The 25,577-nt window shown below is 39.4% G+C and overlaps 1 protein-coding gene across 1 annotated transcript in view; it reads left to right on the forward strand.

The window, feature by feature from the left end:
* The window catches only part of LOC106093461 (uncharacterized), a 308,595-nt gene extending 286,203 nt beyond the window's left edge, over window positions 1-22,392 (forward strand). Inside the window, exons 25-29 of the mRNA XM_059368504.1 lie at window positions 1,204-1,313; window positions 12,201-12,370; window positions 12,618-12,799; window positions 16,295-16,419; window positions 21,049-22,392. Coding sequence (XP_059224487.1) covers window positions 1,204-1,313; window positions 12,201-12,370; window positions 12,618-12,799; window positions 16,295-16,419; window positions 21,049-22,380 — 1,919 coding nt within the window. The 3' untranslated portion in view covers window positions 22,381-22,392. The remainder of the gene's footprint in view (window positions 1-1,203; window positions 1,314-12,200; window positions 12,371-12,617; window positions 12,800-16,294; window positions 16,420-21,048) is intronic.
* Window positions 22,393-25,577: the final 3,185 nt, after the last annotated feature.

Raw genomic sequence — 25,577 nt, forward strand, 5'->3', positions numbered from 1 at the left:
TTTAGATACAGCTGCCATATAGACCGATCCTCCGATTTAGGGTCTTAGGCCCATAAAAGCCACATTTATTATCCGATTTTGCTAAAATTTGGGACAGTGAATTATGTTGGGCCCTTCGACATCCTTCGTCAATTTGGCTCAGATCGGTTCAGATTTGGATATAGCTGCCATGTAGACCGATCCTCCGATTTAGGGTCTTAGGCCCATAAAAGCCACATTTATTATCCGACTTTGCTGAAATTTGGGACAGTGAGTTATGTTAGGCCCTTCGACATCCTTCGTCAATTTCGTCCAGTTTTGGATATAGCTGCCCTATAGACCGATCTCTCGATTTAATGTTTTGGCGCATTTATTGTCCGATGTTGCCGAAATTTGGGATAGAGAGTTAAGTTCTCCACATATTTCTGCAATTTGGTCTAGATCGATCAAAATTCGTATATAGCTGTCATATAGATCGACATCTCGATTTGAAGTCTTGGCCCCAAAAAAGACGCATTTATAATACGATTTAACTGAAATTTGACACATTGACTTTTGTTAGGCTTTTCCAACAACCATATTATATATGGTTCAGATCGGCCAATATTTTGTTATACACAATTGAACAATAACTTGTACTTATAAGTATTTGATCCAAATTGGATCATATTTCGATATAACTGCTATGGGACATAATGTATGCAATTTTCATCCGATTTCGATGAAAGGTGGTTTACATATATACCCGAGGTGGTGGGTATCCAAAGTTCGGCCCGGCCGAACTTTACCCCTTTTTACTTGTTGTGTTTGCCTAAAAAGGGATACCGCGCATAGAACTCAACAAATGCTATCCATGGTGGTGGGTAGATAAGATTCGGCCCGGCCGAACTTAGCACGCTCTTACTTGTTTTTCATTTTGAATTTACTAACTCAAATTAAGTCGGCCATCTTGAAAATATATCATGAAAGTCTTTGTATGTCTCCAAGACATTTACCATCAGATTTTTTTGCAATGCGAGTTCACTTAGAAGGGACAAATTCCATATAAGAGGGTGCCATAGTATGTGCATAGTTTTCCCCCAAATTTTAGATGAAAATCTGTCTTAAGTTTCTATACATCATCAGTTCGTTCTAGTTTTTCTTTTTTTTTTTTTTGCATAAAGTAAACATTTTTGAACTTCTTGCTTAAAATTCCCTACTCTTTGCTTTTTTTACTAATTACAGAGGAAAAGGAAGATATGGAGCATTTACAAGCATACAATCGTAAACTTTTGGAGAACATACTTCCCGTTCATGTGGCTGAACATTTCCTGAGTCGAGATAAAAATATTGATGTAAGTACCATCGTCCTTGGAATTTCTTAAGTTTAAATAACAAGTAGTAGAAAATGTCAAAGAAATGTGTCAACAAGAATGAAGAGACGAAGTGACTCTTTCGAGTAATCGAGTGCAAGGGGTTTGTGTTTACTTGAAGTGGCTTAATTCTCTAATTATATTCAATTTTTGTGGTCATCTTTGGAAAAATGTAAACGTTAACAATATAGTAAATTAATTTTTGTTTAACTAAAATGTAGAGTAGTAAAAGTCATTAGTGCTACAAGAAAGAACTACATAATGGCATTACATCACAAGCAAAAAGGCATTAAGATAGGCCCGGCCAAATATACCCACCAACTCGGGAATTTAAAAACAACATTTTCTTAAAATCCGATGAAATAATCACAATTCTGGGTCTATAGCAGCCATATTGAAGTGTGGTCCGATCTGGACCAAACTCATCACAAATCACTGTTCAAACAAAATTGCAAATTTTGCCCATGAACATTCCACTAAGGAACAGGGATAAACTTCGCACCATCCGATTCAAGTTCAAGCTCAATGATATGAATACTCCTTTTTTATAGTCGAGTCCGAACGGCTTGCCGCAGTGCGACACCTCTTTGGAGAGAATTTTTACATGGCATAGTACCTCACAAATGTTGCCAGCATTAGGAGGGGAAACCACCGCTTAAAATTTTTTTTCTGATGGTCTCGCCAGGATTCAAACCCAGGCATTCAGCGTAATAGACGGACATGCTAACTTCTGAGCTACGGCGGCCTCCTCACTGTTCAAACATTCAGCAAAATCTGATAATTAAAGAGTTTAATAGGCGTTCAAGACCATAAATCGGAAGCTCGATACAAATAGGAGGCAACTGTAGCGCAGAGGTTAGCATGTCCGCCTATGACGATGAACGTCTGGGTACGAACATCAGAAAAAGTTTTCAGCGTTGGTTATCCCCTCTTAATGCTGGCGACATTTGTAAGGTACTATGCCGTTTGAAACCAGTAAGGAAAGTCAAAAGTCGGGCGGTGCCAACTGTGTAATACCCTACACCTACCATTTAAGTACAAAGTAGGAGTTACATCTAATTCTGAACTAATTTGATAGACTTCGGCGGATGTCTTTGGATGGGTTATTAAACAATCCGTAGCAAATTTCTCGCAAATATGTTCAAACTGTAGTAACTTACCTTACTTTTACTTTAATTGGCTATGACAGAATATTTCTTCCACTAGTCGAACGTTCCAAGCGCCTCGATCTTCTGCGCTCATTCTAAAATCTCTGACACCAAGTTTCGAGGTTTCTCCCACCTCTTGATCTTTCCATCGGGCTTTTGGTCTTCACGGTTTACGTATACCACCGTGTTTGCCTTCAAAAGACTTCTTTGCTGGAGCTTCTTCATCCATTCTGACAACATGATCTAGCCAACGCAGCCGTTGTATTTTGATGCGTGTAACTATACTATCGTCGTCATACAGCTCATAAAGCTCGTGGTTCATATGTCGCCTATATTCTCCATTAACGCAAACTGGTCCATATATTTTACAAAGTATCTTTCTCTCAAATCCTCCAAGCATTGCCTCATCTGCTTTCACAAGTACACATGCTCCAGAACCATATAACAGCACGGGTAGTATCAGTATCTTGTATAGTGTAATCTTCGTCTGTCGAGAGGTGGCCTTGTTTCTAAACTGCTTACTTAGCCCAAAGTAGCATCTGTTTGCCAGTATTATTCTTCGCTTTATCTCACTCACTGGTGTCATTCGTTTCGGTTACGGCGGTGCCGGGATAGACTATAGTAACTACGGTTGTCAAATGCCAACATTATTGCAACTTACCCAAAATCTTCGAACATATATATAGGAGCTATAATTAAATTTGTACCGAGTTCGATCAAAATCTATAGATATTCGTCGAGGAAAGCGTTGTGGAAAATTTTGGCAAGAGTGGTCAATAAATGTATATAAATAGAAGTGAAAATCGGGCAATAAATCTGGACCGATAACTATGAAATTCATCGGTAATTTTAAGAGAAGAATCCTTCCTGACTTCTTGAGCCACAAGAGGGCGCAATTCTTATCCGATTTAGCTGAAATGTTCGTTTCGTTACGACTTCGAAGAGCTGTGCTAAGTATAGTTCATATCAGTCCATAACCTGGTATAAGTGGCATATAAACCGATCTTGAGCCACAACAGGGCGCTATTCTTATCCGATTCGGCTGAAATTTGGCATGACGTGTTTTGTTACGACTTCCAACAACTTTGTAAAGATAGTTGAAATCGGGCCATAACCTGATAGAGCTGCCTATTAAACTGATCTGGGGTTTTGACTTATTGAGCCACTAGAGGGCGCAATTATTATTCGATTTGGCTGCATGACATGTTTCGTTATGCCTTCCAACAGCTGTGCTAAGTATGTTTCAAATCGGTCCATAACCTGGTATAGCTGCCATATAAACGGATCTTGAATCTGGACTTCTTGAGCTGCTAGGGGGCGCAATTCTTATCCCATTGGGCTGAAATTTTGCATGACTTGTTTGGTTACGACTTCCAACAACTATGCTAAGTATGGCTGAAATCGATCTACAACCTGATAGAGCTACCCTATAAACTGATCTGGGGTCTTGATTTCTTGAGCCGCTAGAGGGCGCAATTGTTATCCGATTTGGCTGAAATTTGCCATGACGTGTTTCGTAATGAATTCCAACAACTTTGTAAAGATAGTTTAAATCGGGCCATAACCCGATAGAGCTGCCCTATAAACTGATCTGGGATCTTGACTTCTTGTGCCGCTAGAGGGCGCAATTCTTATCCCATTGGGCTGAAATTTTGCATGATGTGTTTTGTTATGACTTCCAACAATTGTGCTAATTTTGATTGAAATCGGTTCATAACCTGGTATAGCTGTCATATAAACCGATCTGGGGTCTTGACATCTGGAGCCTCTAGAGGGCGCAATTGCTTTCCGATTTGGCTGAAATTTTTCATGACGTATTTCATTGTGACTTCCAACAACTGTGGCAAATATGGTTCAAATCGGTTCATAACCTGATATTGCTCCCATATAAATCGATCTGGGATCTTGACTTCTTCAGCCTCTAGAGGGCGCCATTATTTTCCGATTTGGATGAAGTGTTGTACAACGGCTTCTCCCATGACCTTACACATACGTGTCAAATATGGTCTGAATTGGTTATAGCCGGATACACCTCCCCTATGAACCAATCTCCCAATTTTCCTTCTTGAGCCCCTAAAGGGCTCTAATTCCTATTCGATTTGGCTACAATTTTACAGAATGACTTCTTCTATGTTCTCTTAATTATGGACCATAACTTTATATAACTCCAATAGCATAGAAATTCTTTTGTTTTATCCTTTGTTTGCCTAAATAGAGATATCGAGAAAAGAACTCGACAAATGAGATCCATGGTGGAGGGTATATAAGATTTGGCCCGACCGAACTTAGCACGCTTTTGCTTCTTTCTGATCTTCTCACCAGATTTTGAACCCAGCCATTAAATTCTATAAAACTTCAATTAATTTCACTGATGATATAATTTCATCTTCCCCAAAGGATACGCGCAATAGATTTTTGGTTGATTTCATCACCATTAACAAAGTATTTATGGTATATCCACATGCGTTCATTTCACAGTAATGCATTCTGTGATACATTTTTCAATTGAAATTTAAAATGCATCCATAAATTATGCAGTTTACATATTCAATTCACCAACCGCTGTAATTATTGCATTAACGCACTTCTATAATTAATTATGCATAGCAATTTTTTCTAGCTCTTCGCATTTCAACCATATGAAACCCTTGGGTGTATCAAAACCAAGAGCACATTCAGAAACACTATCACCACCATTATCATTCTGAATAATGACCATTATGGAATAAATGCTCGTTTCATGCCTACGTACATGACATTTTTCATGACAACATTACCAAAGCAATTTAACATTTAAGTATTAAATAATTTGACAGCCTCTGAAGTGCTAGCGAGAATATGATCCACACAATGCTAGAGTGTGTATAAATCATTGAAAATGACTACACAAATCCATGGAAGCTTTCAAGGGGGGGGAATTTCAAACACGTCCATATAAAAATTTTTGGCTCGTTAAATTTTGCTTGGTATGCATGTCAGTTGTTATAGAAAAATTTAATGATTTCCCATAAACGGTGCAAAGGCGAATATTTTTGAATATTAAATTAATGAAACTAGAACTTTCCATTTCCGGAAAAGGGCTGTTGGCAAATAGCCATAGAACTAACAGATGTAAATCCTGCACTTTAATGTGGATATTTGTATACCCTTCACCATAGGATGGGGTGTATACTAATTTCGTTATTCTGTTTGTAACTACTCGAAATATGCGTCTGAGACCCCATAAAGTATCGTCGTAACAATTAATGTCGATCTAGCCATATCCGTCCGTCTGTCCGTCCGTCCGTCTGTCTGTCGAAAGCACGTTAACTTCCGAAGGAGTTAAGCTAGTCGCTTAAAATTTTGCACAAATACTTCTTTTTAGTGTAGGTCGGTTGGGATTGTAAATGGGCCATATCGGTCCATGTTTTAATATAGCTGCCATATAAACCGATCTTGGGTCTTAACTTCTTGAGTCTCTAGAGGGCGCAATTCTAATCCGATTGGAATGAAATTTTGCACGACGTGTTTTGTTATGATATACAACAACTGTGCTAAATATGGTTCAAATCGGTCGATAACCTGATATAGCTGTCATATAAACCGATCTTGGGTCTTGACTTCTTGAGCCTCTAGAGTGCTCAATTCCAATCCGATTGGAATGAAATTTTGCACGACGTGTTTTGTTATGATATCCAACAACTGTATCAAATATGGTTCAAATCGGTTAATAACCTGATATAGCTACAATATAAACCGATCTTGGGTCTTGACTTCTTGAGCCTCTAGAGTGCGCAATTCTTTTCCGATTGGAATGAGATTTTGCACGACGTGTTTTGTTATGATATCCAACAATTGTGCCAGGTATGGTTCAAATCGGTCCATAATCTGATATAGCTGCAATATAAACCGATCTTGGGTTTTGACTTCTTGAGCCTCTCGAGAGCGCAATTCTTTTCCGATTTGAGTGAATTTTTGCACGAAGTATTTTGTTATGATATCCAACAACTGTGCCAAGTATGGTTCAAATCGGTTAATAACCTGATATAGCTGTCATATAAACAGATCTGGAGACTTGACTTTTTGAGCTTCTAGAGTGCGCAATTCCTATCCCATTTGGCTGAAATTTTGCATAACGTATTTTATTCTTACTTTAAACAACTGTGTCAAATAAGGTTAAAATCGGTTCATAGCCTAATATAGCTGCCATATAAACCGATCTGGGATTTTGACTTCTTGAGTCTCTAGAGATCGCAATTATTATCCGATTTGCATGACATTTTGTACGACGGATTCTCTCATGACCATCAACATACGTGTTTTTTATGGTCTGAATCGGTCTATAGCCCGATACAGCTCCCATATAAATCGATCTCTCTATTTTAATAGGTTGCCCAAAAAGTAATTGCGGATTTTTTAAAAGAAAGTAAATGCATTTTTAATAAAACTTAGAATGAACTTTAATCAAATATACTTTTTTGACACCTTTTTTCTAAAGCAAGCTAAAAGTAACAGTTGATAACTGACAGAAGAAAGAATGCAATTACAGAGTCACAAGCTGTGAAAAAATTTGTCAACGTCGACTATATGAAAAATCCGCAATTACTTTTTGGGCAACCCAATACTTCTTGAGCCCCAAAGGGCGCAATTCTTTTTCGAATAGACGGACATTTTACACAGATCTTACACAAATAATTGTGGTCCAAACCGGACCATATCTTGATATCGCTCTAATAGCAGATCAAATCTTTTCTTATATCCTTTCTTGCCTAAGAAGAGATGCCGGGAAAAGAACTCGAAAAATGCGATCCATGGTGGAGGGTATATAAGATTCGGCCCGGCCGAACTTGGCACGCTTTTACTTGTTTTATATAAATTTAAATCAAATATATGTTTAAAATAAAAAAAAAAAACAATTTTCAACGAAAATCAAAGTTTGAAATCGTCAGTGAAGACAGTCGTCCGTTTAGACTCATACACTTGCTTTGTAGTTGGCCCAATTTGATTCCCCTCTGAAAGAATCTTCTATGCGGAAATATATTAAGTGACTAGAGTTCTTGAAAATGGGGAAATTTTCTTTCTTTATATCTAACAATAATTCCATATACTTTCGTCATGACGTATTTTCGATACAATTTACAATAGTTTGGGTTATCAGTCCCAATGTACAGTTCATTCGAAGTTTTCATAGGTGCCAATTAAAGATTTTTTTTAATTTAATTGGAATTCGCCAATACTTCCAAGTTTTTTATTACCATTCGACTAGAATAGTTTTACCCTTTCAGTTCTTCTAAAAGGCTAAAAGAAAAAAAAGCGCTTTTATTTGCCATTAGTTTTACATTGAATGTACTTGGCCAAGGAACATTTAAATGTTGAATCAAATTAAAATGCTTCCATTAAGGTAAGCAACATTACGACAACATAACAGTTTGTTAACAATTTCCATTCGATATGTCAATCAAAGTGCACTCCAACACCCCCGCTTTTGAAAGCTTTCGTTGCACACTTCATTGATACTTTATTGCAATTGTCATCTGCATTCAGGATATTGCTGTGACTGAATACGAGTATGACGGCGTTTTAACTATTCGACGCTCTGTTAGGTACTTCAGTAACATCGGCTGTTTTGCATTCGATGCATTCGATTATTTTCAAGGTATTACTTTGAGGACCAAGTCTGTTGCACTTTACACTACCATTCAAATAAGGAGGGACGAGGGGAGGGGGTACATCAATTGACACTCCCTTGCTATGGTTTAAATAAACGTCACTCACTCACTCACTTGTCAACATAACGAAATGTGCGATCAACTTGTTTGCAACTAAGTGGATGGTGGTACCATCAACTTAAGAGACTGTCGCCGTCTGTAAATGATGTGTACAAATTTATGGGTCATACTTAATCGATAATCAATGCCAATAGTATAGAGGATGTTATAATTTTGTTATTATTTAAGTGGTAGATATGGGAAAGAAAAATGAAGACCATTTATAAAGAACGACAAAGCAAGGACATCTAGGTATATGGAACTTAAAGAATGGCGCCTCCCCATAGTGAGAGCTCCCCTGAAGTATTGAACTAACATCAATATTGAAGTCTGATTTATTCTATGTTGAATATTGTCAATATGGTTACGCATTCTATGTCCCCCTGAGGAGGGACATACTACATTGAAAAACTTATTATCTATTATATTCCCTATTACTTAACAAGGAAGAGCGTGCTAAGTTCGGCCGGGCCGAATCTTGGGAACCCCCCACCATGGATTCTGTTAAGAATTTATAAAAAATAAATTGAGTTGAAAGGCATAAATTTATTCTACATACCAAACTTCTGCCAAATCATCAAAAAAAAAATGTTTTTCTGTCAACCAACACTCAGGGGATGTCCCCTATGAATGCTATATAATTTTTTGATAAGAACTACCCAAAAATAAAAGTGGACCGATCGGGACAATATGGGATTCAAGAGTAGAGTAGGAATTTCATAATAAAAGTTGGGTCCATGTAGCTGGGGGGCCGCCCCAGCCCCAAAACCCTTAAAATAGGTTTATTTGACGATCATTATGGGACTAAAATGATAGGTATTCGGGAGTAGATTACGAATATGATCAGGAATTAGGAATTGGCTTTATAATTTACTGATAACGGAATGGGGCTGACCCTCCACCGTTACCCCAAAAACACCACCCAAAACCAAAAGTGGACCGATCGGGACAATATGGGTATCAAATGAAAAGTATGCGGGGGTAGATAACGAATCTGACATACAAATGCATGACATTTTTGTTTTTTCTTTTCTACCAACCAACACGCAGGGGATGTCCCCTATGAATGCAGTGCATTGCGTTGGCGAAAGGATATTAGGAGTTGGAGGGGGTGGGGGGGAGATGTAGTGTTTGTCTGTACACTCTCCTCTGTACACGGTTCAGTAGCTCTAGGGATGATCTTGAAGCTCCAGGTACATTTTCGGCCTTTTGAAAGTGGTATTGATGTTAAGATCAGAAGGAGGGAAGTCATTTTTACACCGTTTAGGGAAGCCTAAGTTTGGCCCAAAGGACATCATTGGTATTTTCATGCCCAGAACATCAAGAGCTTCTGATTGTTCAACATCTATCTATACCGCTGATAAACAAAGATGATCGCAATGGGTCGGCATTAAAATCTACTCGATTCATACGACCCCACTCAGAAACGGTCTGCAAATCCTGACAGAGCATATCGTCCATAACCCGTCACTTGTCTCAATCTCCCGAATACTCGGCCTATAGTCGCATGAGTACGAATGACAAAGATCACTGTCATCCGCGAATGAATAGATCGGATTCGGTGTCTGACCCAACAGATCGATTATAAAAATAAGAAAAAGAGAAGGAGAAAGAACAAAGCTCTGGGGTACACCTGCGGTCACTTTAGGCTCTTTGGATGAGAACCCATCTATAACGAGTCAAATAGTGCGATCTCTGAGAAAGCTCGAAATAAAGCGAACGAAGTCATTACCGTCACCAAAAGCGGAAAGCTTTGATAGTAGTGTACCGTGGCAGATCGTATCAAATGCCTTGGAAATATCCAGAGCCGCAACCTTACTCTCCCCAAAATAGTGGATTTGCGACAGAAGTGCCATTAGGTCACTCGTATAGCGATTTCTGCGGAACCCATACTGTTGGTCGCTATGAAGGCCAGTAGTCTCTAAATACCTCACAAAATGGTGATTAACCATGCTCTCCATGACCTTGGAGAGAGCGGAGCACATCGCAATTGGCCGAAAATTCACAGGGTTGTTTGCTTCACCCTTCTTGGGTATTGGCTGAACGTTCGCAACCTTCCAACGCGCCCGGAAGACTCCCGCATGGTAGGCAAGGTTGAAAAGATTGCATAATAGACGAACAAGCGTCGAAGAACACCTGATATGCCATCCGGGCCCGGAGATTTATTTACGTCCAGAATCTCAAGAACCCTTTTAACTCCACGAGTTTGAAAAAATATTTGGGGCATGACATCAGATGCATTTTCGATTGAGGGGATTGGTTGATGGCTATTCGGCAGGAAATAGTTCCCTGCAAATATATCAGCCAACAGGTTAGCCTTATCAACCGGGTCAGTGAACGTGAACGACCACAAGCTCTTAATTCCTCGTATGGAAGCAAGAACCTTAGTACGCAGACGCTGTACGTGTGCCTAAGCACATTGGCACACGAAGATCTTGCCTGCTTGCGCAACAGTCCAGTATTGACATTTTTATGCCAGCGCCGGTTCCTGAATGCCACCTCTTTCGATCTGACAGCATCTTTGCATGTCTGCAACCCATACAAAATTTCAGCCAAATCGGACAAAAATTGCGGCTTGCAGGGGCTCAAGAAATGAAATCGGCAGAACGGTTTATATGAGAGCTATATCAGGTTATAGACTGATTTGGACCGTTTATGGTACAGTTGTTGGAAGTCGTAACAGAATACTACATACTAAATTTCGGCGAAATCGGACACAAATTGCGGCTTATAAGGGATCAAGAAGTCAAATCAGCAGATCGGTTAATATGGGAGCTATATCTAGTAATGTACCGATTTGCATCGTACTTTGCACAGTTGTTGCAACAGAACACTATGTGCCTCAAATTGGGATAGACACAGGAAGGACCTGCGGACTTTTAAAAATGTGCTACCCCTGATGGTAGCTTTGAAATATGATTTTGAAAGTACATAACCAATACCAAAACAAGTAAGGACGGGCTAAAGTCGAGCGAAGCCGACCTTTTGATACCCTACACCACATTGGATATGCAGGCTAAGCAACAGGGTAAATCGTTGTACAAATTTTGGAGAAGATCGATTGATAAATGGGTTAGCAAAGGCCTTAAAAGTGAAAATCGGAAGATGAGTATATATGGGAGCTATATCTAAATCTGAACTGATTTCTATTTAATTCGATAACAATACCGGGAGTCATAAGGGAATCCGTTGTGCCAATTTTCGTGTGAATCGGTTAAAAAATTACCAAATTATTGCAATACTAGCCCAAATCGGACGAAACTATGTATATGGAAGCTATATCTAAATCTAAACCGATTTCTATATAATTCTATAATAATGTCGAGACTTATAAGAGAATCACTCGGTCAACATTTCGTGAGAATCGGTTTAAAAATTACGATATAATTGCAATTTTAGTCCAAATCGGACGAACATATATTTGGAAGCTATATCCAAATCTGAACCGATTCTTTCCAGTTTCAATATGCTTCGTCTTTAGGTCCAAAAAAATGCTTGTGCCAAATTTGGGGACAGTCGGATGAAAATTGCGATCTGTACTTTGTTAACAAATTAACATGGACAGACAGACAGCCAGACGGACATAGCTAAATCGAAAGTCATTCTGAGTCGATCGGTATGCTTATCAATGGGTCTATCTCTCTTCCTTCTGGGTGTTACAAACACAATCACAGTAGTGGTGTAGGGTAAAAAATTAATAAGTGTGGATCTGAACGAGACTCGTAGCCCAGAATGTTTTGACCACCACCTTAAAAATGCTTTAAGATAAATCCATTTTCAAAAAGCCATAGCGAAGCGCACCGGGTCAGCTAGTATATTAGATGCATTAGTTTTGCATTCGATTTCACTATTAAACCAGTTTTAGCAGTAGTGTATAACCTAACGTCCTAGTGCACAAACAGTTGCCTTGCAGTGTTAGGTTAATGATGTCAAGTCTGGTTGAACCATTTTCGGTGTTGCTCTTTTCTTTACAGGATCTATATCATGAACAGTGTGATAGCGTTTGTATATTGTTCGCTTCCATACCAAATTTTAGCGAATTCTATGTCGAGTTGGAAGGAAATAATGAAGGTGTTGAGTGTCTACGACTGCTAAACGAAATCATTGCCGATTTTGATGAATTGCTGAGTGAAGAACGCTTTCGGTAAGTAGATAATATATTAAAGTAGACAGGGACGTAGCTAGAATTTTATTTTAGGGGGGGCCCTATGTTAGAACTGCAAAACAATAATAAGTACGTTTACGAAGTAACATTTGAGAAATAAGCATTTGTGGGGACGGGGGCTCGGGCCCAATATCCCCCCACCTGGCTACGTTCCTGATTGCTGTAGATAATATGCAAAAATACGTTAAACCATTATTATTCCTTTTCTTCTTTATTTTTTTTATAGTTACATCGAGAAAATCAAGAGTACAGGTGCCACCTATATGGCAGCATCTGGCCTTACTGCTCAAACATGTGATATGGCCAACTTTAAGCACGTCACTGCTATGGCTGATTATGCTCTACAATTATTTGAAAAAATCGAGGAAGTCAATATGCATTCTTTCAATAATTTTCGAATGCGAATAGGTAAGTTTTTTTTCACGAATTTGTATAACCTATCGGACCTATACATCTATAGATAGTTTGTCTCTAGTGCCTTTATAGCCGTGGTTCTCATCAGCCCACATTCGGCAAGAGATCATGTTCTCTGAACCTGACGTGATATCATTATGTTGCACTTCTTCGTTGCCGTCCAACAAACCACCGAGGCGTAAGTTAATATTGTCATTATCGCCTCTTCGTAGAGCCAGTGCAATATTCTCGGATTGAGGCCCCATTTCGAGCATATGACTCAACGTCTGCGAGCCTTCTCAGTATGCAGCTAGATGTGACATTTCCAGTTCTGTTTTCTATTCAAGATTACTCTCAAGTAGTTCACCTTGTCGCATATCGGGTCTGTTCTGCTTAGGAAACGTTGCGCCTCAAATTGCCTCACCTTCGTCTTTCTCATAAGCGGGTTAGCGGGTTTTGGGTTAACTTTAAACGTTAAACACCTTGGTCTAGCCCAGTCGTATCCCATTTTCAAGACACTTTGGCTTTTGATTCGAACTCCTTTCACTAAGAAAAACTTTAATATCGTCTGCATTCCAGGTTAAAATCCCTCGTCAGTCAGGATCTCTATGGACATAAGGATATAATGAAACACTTATCCTGTGGGTGACTATAGGATTAACGATAAATTGTATTCTTATGGCGTGTCCTGTGCCACCTGATGATTTATTTTTACATAGTGCGACCCACAATTTATCCTGTTCCATAACATATGGCATATCAAATATCTTAGGATCCAGTCCACCCGGTACTAGTCTAAGGATTGGATCTGTTAATTGGTCTATTGTTAAGCGCCCCTTCAATGGCAATACATAAAGCTATCGTGTTCATATAAGCATCAACAGATTCTTCTATTTTATCGACAACTTCGTGCTGGGCGGCCTCCACAATAACCCACGATGATAAGGGAAATGGAACTTTAATGAAAGTTTTTTGAGAGCAAAGTACGAATCTGAGATAAAAGTTAGAGGCCAGTATCAGGAGGCATGAAATCCCCCCAGACTCTTTTATTTATGTCCAACATTGTATTCATCGGCCTATATATCCGTTTTGGGGAGGGTGGGGAGGTCCCCCTGAACTTGGCCGTTATTTTTCTTTCTCCCAATTTGCCTTTCACCGAAATCCCATATTGTAAAGATCGTTCTATATGACCCTGTAATTTTGGCCTCTAACTCGAGAACGTGGTGAAGAAAGTACAATCTGACACTGCACGGAAGCAAGACATTGAAAAGCTGCAAACACAATAAATGGCAGCTGCATACTCTACTCGCCTGACCCAACTGCTTGATGAAAGCACTCCTTGTTCCGATGATATAATGGCCACTCCATGGAAAATGCCGCGAAATCCGTACTTGGGTACCGGAAGCCTCGTCCAAGAAACCCATGGTACGACCAAGAGTGTCGAGATACTACTGAAGACAAGAATGCGGCATATAGATCAACCCTGCAATCATTAGCAACGCGCCAGATGAACGAGAAGTATCGGGAGAAAAGGAAAGAGGAGAAACGTCTATTCCGCATAAAGAAAAAGGAAATGGAAAGACGTGAGTGTGAGCGAATTGAGATGTACAGGAGTCAGAATGAAGTCCGGAAATTCTACCAAAGAATTAAACATCAAACCGATGGCTTTGGTGCAGGCACATCCTCCTGCAGAGACAAAGAAGGAAATCTGGTAACTAACACAGATAACATGCTAAGCATATAGAAAGATCATTTTACCCAACTGCTAGTGTCCGATGTTGGCGACGAAGAGGATACCACAGAACCAATCCCTGATGATGGTATAGAATGTTTACTTCCTAGTCAGAATAAGGTCCAAGTAGCAGTGACCCGACTAAAGAACAACAAGGCAGCAGGAGCCGAAGGGTTACCCGCTGAACTATTTAAGACCGGAAGCGACACACTGATAAGGCGTATGCATCAGCCTATCTGCGCAATCTGGCTAGAAGAACGCATACCCCATGACTGGAACCTCAGCATATTATGTCCCGTTTACAAGAAAGCAGATAAGACGGAATGTGCCAATTACAGAGGAATAAGTCTCCTCGCCATCGCATACAAGACACTCCCGAGCGTACTGTGTGAAAGATTAAAACCTAAAGTCAATGAATAATAACTAAAGTCAATTGGACCCTATTAATGTGGCTTTAGACCTGGTAAATCCACCATGGACCAGTTATTCACACTGCGCCAAATCCTGGAAAAGACCCGAGAAGGACAAATCAACACCTACCATCTCTTTGTTGACTACAAAACCGCCTTCGATACTCCTTTACGTTCAAAGGTATTTCAAGCCATGGCAGAGAGACTAAGACTATCTAAGACTCTGCAGGATGACACTTGCTGATACGCGTTCTTTAGTAAGAAAAGGAAAGAATCTCTCCGAACCATTTAATACCAAACGAGGTTTCAGACAGCCTATCGTCTGATCTCTTTAATATCCTGCTGAAGAAGATTATACGAGATGCAGATGTGAAGAGATCACATGCTACTCGCCTATGCCGATGACATCAATATCATAGGTCGGTCACCAAAAGTAGTAACTGCAGCCTTTGAAAGAATCGAAAGAGAGTCAGTGAAAATGGGTCTGTCAGTAAATGGAGATAAGACGAAATGGATGGTTTCAACTCCCCAAAAGCCTTGCACAACCGAACGGATAAAGAAAATGGAGAATATTAGGATCCACAACTTTGAGATAGTCAGCAACTTTATCTACCTTGGCACCGCCATAGCCGAAACGAATGACACCAGTTTTGAAATTAAGCGAAGAATAATACTGGCAAACAGATGCTACTTTGGACTAAGTAAGCAGTTTACAAACAAGCCACCTCTCAACAGACGAAGATTACACTATACAAGACACTGATACTACCCGTGTTATTATATGGTTCTGAGGCATGGGTACTTGTGAACGCAAATGAGGCAGTACTTGGAGTATTTAAGAGAAAGATTCTTCGTTAAATATATGGACCAGTTTGCGTTAATGGAGAATATAGGCGACGTATGAACCACGAGCTGTATGACGACAATTGCATAGTTACACGCATAAAAATACAACGGCTGCGTTGGCTAGGTCATGTTGTCAGAATGGATGAAGAAGCTCCAGCAAAGAAGTCTTTTGAAGGCAAACACGATGGTACACGCAAACCGGGAAGACCAAAAGTGCGATGGAAGGATCAAGTGGTTGGAGACACCTCGAAATTTGATGTCAGAGATTTTAGAATGAGCGCAGAAGATCGAGGCGCTTGGAACGCTGTTCTACATTCGGCTAGTGGAACAAATATTCTGTCATAGCCAATTAAAGAAAAGTATGTAACTCGAGGAATCTAAAAAGTCATATTTTCTTCGAAAGAGACCACTCATGTCTTATTTTTCCACTTAACATAACTCTCCACCTAAAAAAGCTGAACTTGCATCACTTTCCCTCTGTTGATGCATTAATGGTTTCTTTGTTTTTGATTGCTCTTACAGGTATAAATATTGGACCAGTAGTGGCTGGAGTTATTGGAGCCCGTAAGCCGCAATATGACATTTGGGGAAATGCCGTCAATGTGGCCTCACGCATGGACTCAACGGGATTGGTTGATCATATTCAAGTAAGTACTCAAAATGCAAGTCAAATTTGCGAATGTAATAGTGCTGAATTTTACTTTTTAAGAAACTTTATGATGATCAAAGATGATCCTAATTTTAAAGAAACATGTCCATTGTTCGAAGATACTTTCTTTGATATTAAGGATTTTTAATTTTAAATGGTAGTTTAATGCTTCCTTAAATTTGCGTGTTTTTATTAAAGACACAAATCTAAAATGAAGGTGAAAATATCGTTGAAAGTTAAGAAATTGATCTTGAGACAAGAAAATAGTGTTTCTAAGTTGAAAACGCAAAAAAGCATTGGAAATAAGAGCGTCTTTACAAGTTACGTTTTTTACGTTCATATGCAAAGCTGAAAAAAAAACAATTTTTTCAAAAAATAATAAATATTCTGTGTGGTAAGGTAAGAATCAATCAGCGATCGTAATTTGAAACGGATGGCCCTGTCCGTTAGTAAATACAACGCAATTTGAGCTCTTTTATTTTTATCTTTAAAACCTTTTCGTGATTTTTCGAACACCTTCCAGCTCGAGATCAAATTCAATACTTTATATTCAAAGAATAGCATATCAAAGATGTTATAAAAGTTGAGCAAGTGTGTGCTTTAATTCAAAACAATTTGACTGGCTAGTGGATCATGATTTCCGATATGCCATGTATTTTTATCAACACCTTTGTCACATTGATTAAGGTATTAAGGTTTGTATCTGAATAGTGGAAAGTAAGGCTTTCTTCACTCTTACTGCGCCAATGAGAGTTAGGAAGCCTTACTTTGCACTATTCCGATACAAACCCTATTCAATTTGACAAAGGTGTTGATGAAAACATGATCCACTAGCCATTCAAAGTATTGTGAATAATAACACACTTTTGCTAAACTTTAATAAGTTCTTTGCAATGCTATTCTTTGAATAGAAAGCATTGAATATAATCTCGAGCTGGAAGGTTTTCCAAAAATCACGAAAAGGAAGTAAGGAAAGTGGTAGTGAAGAATGCCTTCTTTACTCTTACTGCGCTAAGGAGAGTAAGAGGATTTTTTGAGACCTGTTTAAAAACAAAAGCGTTCCCTACACCGTACTCAATATTGTTTGGGTATGTAGGGTAGCTTAATCAATTTGACAAAGGTGTTGATAAAGATATATGGTGTGTCAGAAAACATGATCCACTAGCCAGTCAAAGTGTTTTGAATAATAACACACAGCTGCTCAACTTTTATGAATTCTTTGATATGCTATTCTTTGAACAGAAAGCATTGAATGTGATATCGAGCTGTGATATGTTCTAAAATTCACAAAAAGATAGCATCTTTATTTTAAAGTTTCGGTTCTTCGGCTCTTTTTCATTGCAAAAATTCCACAAATAAAGAAAAATCTTCATTTTTTGGCCAATTTTATTTCTGTGTGTAGCAACTACTGCAATATTAACAAGTGAGTGCGTGCTAAATTCGGCCGGGCCTAATCTTATGTACCCTCTAGCATGAATCGCATTTGTCGAGTTCTTTGCGCGGTATCTCTTTTTAGACAAACAAAAAATGATGTATAAGAACTGTTGTGGTATTGGAGCTCTATCAAGTTATAGTGCGATTCTGACCATAAATGAATTGAATGTTGAAGACCATGGTAGTAGTCGTTGGGTAATATTTCAGTCCATTCCGATAAGTATTGCGCCTTGTAGAGGTTCAAGGAGCATAAACAGGAGATCGGTTTATATGGGAGCTGTATCAGGCTATAGTTCGGTTTAGACCATATTGGACATGTAATATGTTGAATGTCTTGGGAGAAGCCGTTGTAAGAATGTCTTAGGTGAAGCCGTTCAGCAAAATCGGATACGAATTGCGGCCTCTAGAGGCATAAGAAGTCAAGATCCAAGATCGATTTATATGGCAGCTGTATCAGGCTATGTACCGATTTGCGCTATACTAAGCACAGTTGTTGGAAGACATATCAAAACACATCATGCAAAATTACAGCCAAATCGGATAAGAATTACGCCCTCTAAAAGCTGGAGTAGTCAAGATCCATGATCGGTTTATATAGCAGCTGTATCCGGTTATAAACCGCTTTCAACCATACTTAGCTCAGCTTTTGGAAGTGATAGCAAAACACCATGTGCAAAATTTCAGTCGAATTGGACAAGAGTTGCGCCCTCTAGAGGCTCAAGAAATCAAGACCCAAGATCGGTTTATATGGCAGCAATATCAAAACATGGACCGATTTGGCCCATATACAATCCCAACCGACCTACACTAATAAAAAGTATTTTTGCAAAATTCCAAGCGCCTAGTTTTACTTCTTCGAAAGTTAGTGTGCTTTCGACAGACAGACGGAAGGACAGACGAACAGACATGTCTTAAGGGGGTCTTAGACGCATATTTCGAGGTGTTGCAAACAAAATGACGAAATTAGTATACCCCCATTCTTTGGTGGAGGGTTTAACAAAAAATCTTTAATATTTTCTCAGCAAATCAGACAATTATGAATTATCTTCTGATCTAATATAACCATAAGCGGTCAAGATAAATTGTTGTTGTAGCAGTGTGCTGTACACTCAGGCGGCAGCCCTTGTCAATGATGGACTTCAATCTCTTAATCCAGTACGTACAAGCGGCTGCCATGGCATTAATGAAGTCAAGTAATGAAGTAAAGTCTTCAAACTTCCGCCAAAATAGGCGATGAAAATATGATTTAGATCGAATTGGTTTGTCTTGGCTCTTTGCAAGGCTGGCAGAGCTCACTATTTCAAATTCTGTTGTTACCAGGTTTATCAAAAAATTAACCAAAAACCAGTAAGGAAAGGCAAACGTCGGGCGGAGCCGACTATATAATACCCTACACCTACCCTACATTTATAAATTCGGGCAATACATAAATATAGACGTATATGAGAGCTATATCTAAATCTGAACCGACTTTCAAGCAGATGGTTTGAAAACTTTTGTTACTACCGCCATATAAGTGCAAATCAGGCGATATACATATATGGGAGCTATATCCAAATCTGAACCGATTTTGATGAAATCTTGCAGATATGTTAGGATCAGTAACATAACTGCCCGTGCCAAATTTTGTGCCGGTTGAAAATTGTAGCTTCTACGGCCATTTAAGTGCAAATCGGGCGATACATATTGGGTTGACCAAAAAGTAATTACGGATTTTTTAAAAGAAAGTAAATGCATTTTTAATAAAGCTTAGAATGAACTTTAATCAAATATACTTTTTTTACACTTTTTTCTAAAGCAAGCTAAAAGTAAAAGCTGATAACTGACAGAAGAAAGAATGCAATTACAGAGTCACAAGCTGTGAAAAAATTTGTCAACGCCGACTATATGAAAAATCCGCAATTACTTTTTGGGCAACCCAATATATGTGGGAGCTATATATAATTCTGAACCGATTTTAATGAAATTTTTCAGATATGTTAAAATCGGTAGCAAAACAGTCCGTGCCAAATTTTGTGCAGATCGATTGAAAATTGTAGCTACTACGGCCGTTTAAGTGCAAATCGGGCGATACATATATATGGAAGCTATATCTTAATCTGAACCGATTTTGATGAAATTTTGCAGATATGTTAACAAAACAATCGGTAACAAAACAATCCGCGCCAAATTTTGTACAGATCGGTTAACAATTATCCTTACTACGGGTATTTAAGTGCAATTCGGGCGATACATATATAAAGGAGCTATATCTAAATCTGAACCGATTTTTATCAAAAACAATAGCGGTCGTCCTTGGGCCAAAAAAGTGATATGTGCAAAATTTCGTGATGATTGGACAACAAATAATCAAATATATTTGATTACAAGGATACATGGACTCACAGACGCACATGGCTAAATCGAATCAGAAAGTGATTCTGAGTCGATCGGTACTTATCAATGGGTCTAGCCCTTCTCCTTCTTAGCGTTGCAAACAAATGCACAAACTTATAATACCCTGTACCACAGTGATGGTATAGGTCATAATTACGACATATCTGACATAGGCTGAATATACAGGGTACGCCAAAGAAACTATCTTATTTGAAAAAACTCCCTTATTGACCTTTCTAATAAGTAAGTTTCTCTGGCGCACCCTGTATTTAGCTGCTTGAGACAACTTGTGTCTGACTATTTGTCAAGTACACCTCATTTTGTAACCAAGTAAGGGGAAAGTAAATACAATGGTTTGCCATTGTGCAGACAAAATCATCTGGGTCATCCCGAACATCTCATCAGATGTCGAACATAGCCTTGATTATTACTTACCATTGGTTATATATAACAGTGCGAAGACTTTACTGTATGATTTGAAAGTTTCTTGCTTTTGACCTTTAGAAAGAGATGGACATTTTTTACAGAAATAAATCCCTAATGACAGCAACTAATTTCTTGTTTAATAGGGCATTGCGACATGGCAGCTGACCTTTTATTAGCTAAATATAACTGTTTAACTTGAGGCAAAATAAGCCTCGAAATTCACATTTTGCAAAAAACACCAAATTGCACAACCAAAAGTGCTTCAATGGCTAAAATAGTTAAAGTAACAATGAGTGATGGAACTTGATTGACTTAACATTTTAAAATTTTTAGCAAAAATGTGTTTTGTGCTATTTTTTCAATTCATTCTTATCCATTCATTTCGTTAAAGGTCACCGAGGAAATGCAACAAATACTAAAGCCTCGAGGCTTTGAGTTAACCTGTCGTGGCAGTGTTAATGTCAAGGGCAAAGGTTCAATGATAACCTATTTCCTAAAGGGAAAGGCAGCTGAGGAGAAACCGCCCCCAGAGGCGGCTACAATGAATGGAGATTTATTGCAGTCAGCAGCGGCAGCAGCAGCAGCGGATATCACCAAGGAATCATCCTCCAAGCCCCTAACAAGCATTGAAGGTAATTGCACAACAAATATAACGCCTAACGAACCCTGTCCCAATCCTCCCGACTCACTGGTGTTGTCACATCAGGTCAGCAGTAATGTCACCGAATCGGAAGATCTCTCTCCCGATGTCGATCTCAATTCGAACATGAACAATTTGACAGCGCAAAGACGCAAGTCTTTGTGTCGTCAGCACAACATCTCATCGTCGTTTGGTACCACGGTCAGTTCCACCACTTCAGTTACACCCTGCATATCGAGCAGTTCCAGTGTGGTGACCATCGGCGCCCTGCCCGCCTTCTGCAAGAATAATTCCTCGTCGATAGACAACTCTTCGGAGGCTTGTAGTACGATAAGCAAAACGAATTTCTTGCCACGCACCCCATTGGAAGAGTTGAAGGGTGAGACTGAGAGTGACAAGGGTACGCATATAAATTCCATAGAAAATTTAGAATTGTTACTTAAGAATAATATAAGCCTGTCAGACCTTAATAATAAACAACAACTAAATCTTAGAACTCAAGAACTGATAAGATCCAATGCAAGTCAACCGAAAAAGGGTGGGAGTGGTGGCGGTGAGCAAATCGCCCCCTTTCGGGCAGACAATGTGATGCGACGCAAGCACCGATCTGTGGCGGGCATAGCCTCAGGCCCCTATGGCAGTTATCACAAACCACAAGCATCGCTGCCATCCGGTTCGCCGCAGCGCTATTCGGACACCACCTATCTGCTGAAGGATCTGTCCACGCCCGAGCAATCACCGGCCCACACACACAAAAATCCCCTCTGCCAAGACTCGCCGCCAGAGGATAAAAAGGCTTTGTTGACATCACATTCGCAAGAGGGCACATCGATAAGGCTGAACCTTAATCCCTTGCCGGGTAGGCAGGGAGCTATGAAGACCTCTCTCTCCCTGAGTCCCATAGCCCTATACAGAGGCGATGAGGAGATGATGGCCATGCCCAATAGTCGCAGCATGATTGTCATGGCCTTGGACACATCTTCCCAGACACCGAGCGTGCAGACTCAAATTTCCTCCTCCTCGGAGGCAGCAGAGTATCATGTGGCCAATTCCTCGCCGCTACCTGCTGCAGAGGCTGTGTAAGTATGGCAAATGAAATGGCTTGTAAATACATTATAGACAACAACATCAACAACAACAAAAAGAAGATGTAAATATTTATGATAGACGAAGTAAACAACAAATTAATCACAATTACAAGGGGGCTATTGCAGGTATACAAAAATTAGTCATAGACGACAATTTTACTTATGGTTTCTCAATTTTCCGAATTTTTAAGCTCTAGTCATTTAGTATACAAAAACTTATCGATAATTATAGAGCCAAAGGGGGAACAAGCCCTCTTTGGTCTCAGTAGTGCCATAGTAGACTTTTGTAAATACTGGCTTTGCGTTTTTTCCATTTTTATGTATTCAAGCAAGCCATGTTCATTATGAGATATTTGAATTTAATAGACAAGCATACGGAATTTTCGAAATGTGGCACAACAATGGTTAATTGAAAATTTTCTAAAACATTTTTTTTTAAATAATATTTATGAATATTCCATGCATGAATTCAACATCTGTGTCAAGCTTGATCATATAACATTTTCGACCTGTATATAGAAAACAGTTGCCAATTTCCATCAAAATTTTGAATTTTTGCAAGTTACCCCGTGAAATCGGGCGGACCCTCCCCCTTACCTCAATTTTCAATAATGCCAGATGTCGGAGATGGGTGCACCGATTTAAGCAAAATTTTGTAAGCCATCTTATGGTACCCCACAAACACGAAATTGGTAAAAAAAAACGTTTTTGGGCCTCGAAACCTGGGGGGAGGCCCCATCCCAAAACCCACCCAAACAGACATGTGTACAGATTGGGACAATATGGGTATCTAATGAAAGCTATTTAAGAGTAGAGAACGAATTTGTTACACACATTTCTCTCTTTATTTTCGGGGCGTCCCCCACCCCCCAAAAATTCCCAAGAGAACACTTTCACCGCTTTGGGCAATATGGGTATCAAATGAAAGGTATTTAAGAGTAGAGTACGAACTTGGCAGTAAAATGTCACCCTAAGTGTCGGGGGGTCACCCACCGCCAAAAACATCACCCAACAGTACACTTTAACTGCTTTGGGCAATATGGGTATCAAATGAGAGGTATTTAAAAGTAGAATACAAATCTGAAACAAAAAATTATTTTTTGGTGTCTAAGGGCCCTTCCCACCCCCAAAACCCGCCAGCAGAACAAATTTACCGATTGGGTCAATTTGGATATCAAATGAAAGCTATTTAAAGTAAGAGTCTAATGCTGATTTAAACATTTATTCCTTGGTGTCTGAGGCGCTTCCTCACCCCCCAAAACCCCTCAACAGGACATACCTACCGATTGGGACAATATGGAAATCAAACGAAAGATATTTGGAAGCTACGTTCCCATTTGCTATAAGAATTTGCTCCAAGGTATCTACGGGCCCTCCCCAACCCCAAAACGGGCATAAATGTCCAACGTCACAAAATGGGTATCGAATAAAAGGTCTTTAGGAGTTGTCTACGAATCTGGTATACAAATTTAGGACAGAGTCTGGGGCCGGCCCACCTACTAAATACCCTTCAAGAGGACGTGTAGTTCGATCGGGATAATATGTCAATTAAAAGAAAGGTCTATGACAGTATATATCGATTCAAGTATCTGGGTCACGTCCTACCTTTCCGCAGAACATGTAGTTCGCGACAATAAAAGACTCAAATAAATGGTTGTTTGGTTCTTAGCGTCGGGGGGCCGACCCTCTCCTCCCAATAAATACAACACCAAACTGTCATGTAGGATGGCCGAGAATATATTGAATTCAAATAAAAGAACGTGTCAGAGGGCAATCCGTTTCCCCCTATCCTTCCCAAAAAAAAAGGAATTAAAAATAATATATGAAGGCCAATCAGGATAGAATAGGACAGAAATAAAAGGTCTTCGTTAGTAGAGTACACTTTTTATCCTCAAATTGGAAAAGACACAGGAGGACCTGCGGATCTTTAAGAATGTAGTTTCCCAAGTGACCGCTTTGAAATATGATTTTGAATGGAGATAACCAATACAAAAAATTAATTAGTGTGAATCTGAACGAGACCCCCTAGCTCTGAATATCTTGATAGCCTTCTTGAATATCTTGATAACCTTCAAAATGCTTGACATTATGGGGCTCAAACAAAATCGTGCTCTAGCACGATGCTGATATTACTTCAAAGTCCGCCTCTAAACTCCCTTCAACCCGGTCATGATTGCCTACTATGGCAATAAATAATAGGTATTTGATAGTAGAAAACGAATTTGATATCTCATTTTGAAGCCAAATGTTCGGGGGTCATCTCACCCCATAAACTCCCCCTAAATCAATGGCAGTTGGGACTCAAATAAAAGAAATTGGAGAGGAGAGCACGATGTTGATGTTTTTTCAGGGCTAAGTACGTGAGTGACCGCCCCACCCTCCATACCCCTCAAACTGGACATATTTGTGGATTATGTTGATTATCTTTATTTAGGGTGGGATATCTAGGGGCCGACCCACCCCCAAAGCCAGCCAAATGGAATATAAACTAATAATGTCAATATGGGGCTCAAATGAAAGGTAGTTGAAACCAGAGCACGAATCTGATATATGGGGTTCCGCCTCACCCACAAAAACACCTCCATACCGTATTTTATTTGCCGACCATAGCAATATAAGGCTCTAATGAAAGGTATTTGGGAAAAGAGCACCAATATAATATTCACATTTTCGAGAAATTTCTGAAAGACCGTACCACCACCTCAAACCAGGACTTATTTCCTGAACTGACCGTATAGGGCTCAGATAATATAAGAGAGTGAAAGAAATACTATATAATAATCCGACGAAGTTAAATTTGGCAAATAAGGTGTTTGCTGAAGCATTTCGAACTTTGATTCATGAATCATTACCATCAATGGCAAATTTTGCCCATGAACATACCACTGATGAACAGGGAGAAACTTCTCATATATCAATGAGTGCAGTCCGATTGAAATTTAAGCTCAATGATAAGAGGCTTCCTTTTTATAACCGGGTCCGAACGGCGTGCCTCTTTGGAGAGAAGTTCTTACATGACATAGCACCTCACAAATGTTGCCATCATTGGGAGGGGAAAACCTCCGCTAGAAATTGGTTCTGATATCCTCGCCAGGATTCGAATCCAGTCATTCGGCGTAATAGGCGGACATGCTAACCTCTGCGCTACGGTGGCCTTCGACTTTGCCATCGCAATGGTGAATTTGTGACGTA

This window comes from Stomoxys calcitrans, chromosome 1 (assembly GCF_963082655.1).
Source record: "Stomoxys calcitrans chromosome 1, idStoCalc2.1, whole genome shotgun sequence".
Taxonomy (NCBI): Eukaryota; Metazoa; Arthropoda; class Insecta; order Diptera; family Muscidae; genus Stomoxys; species Stomoxys calcitrans.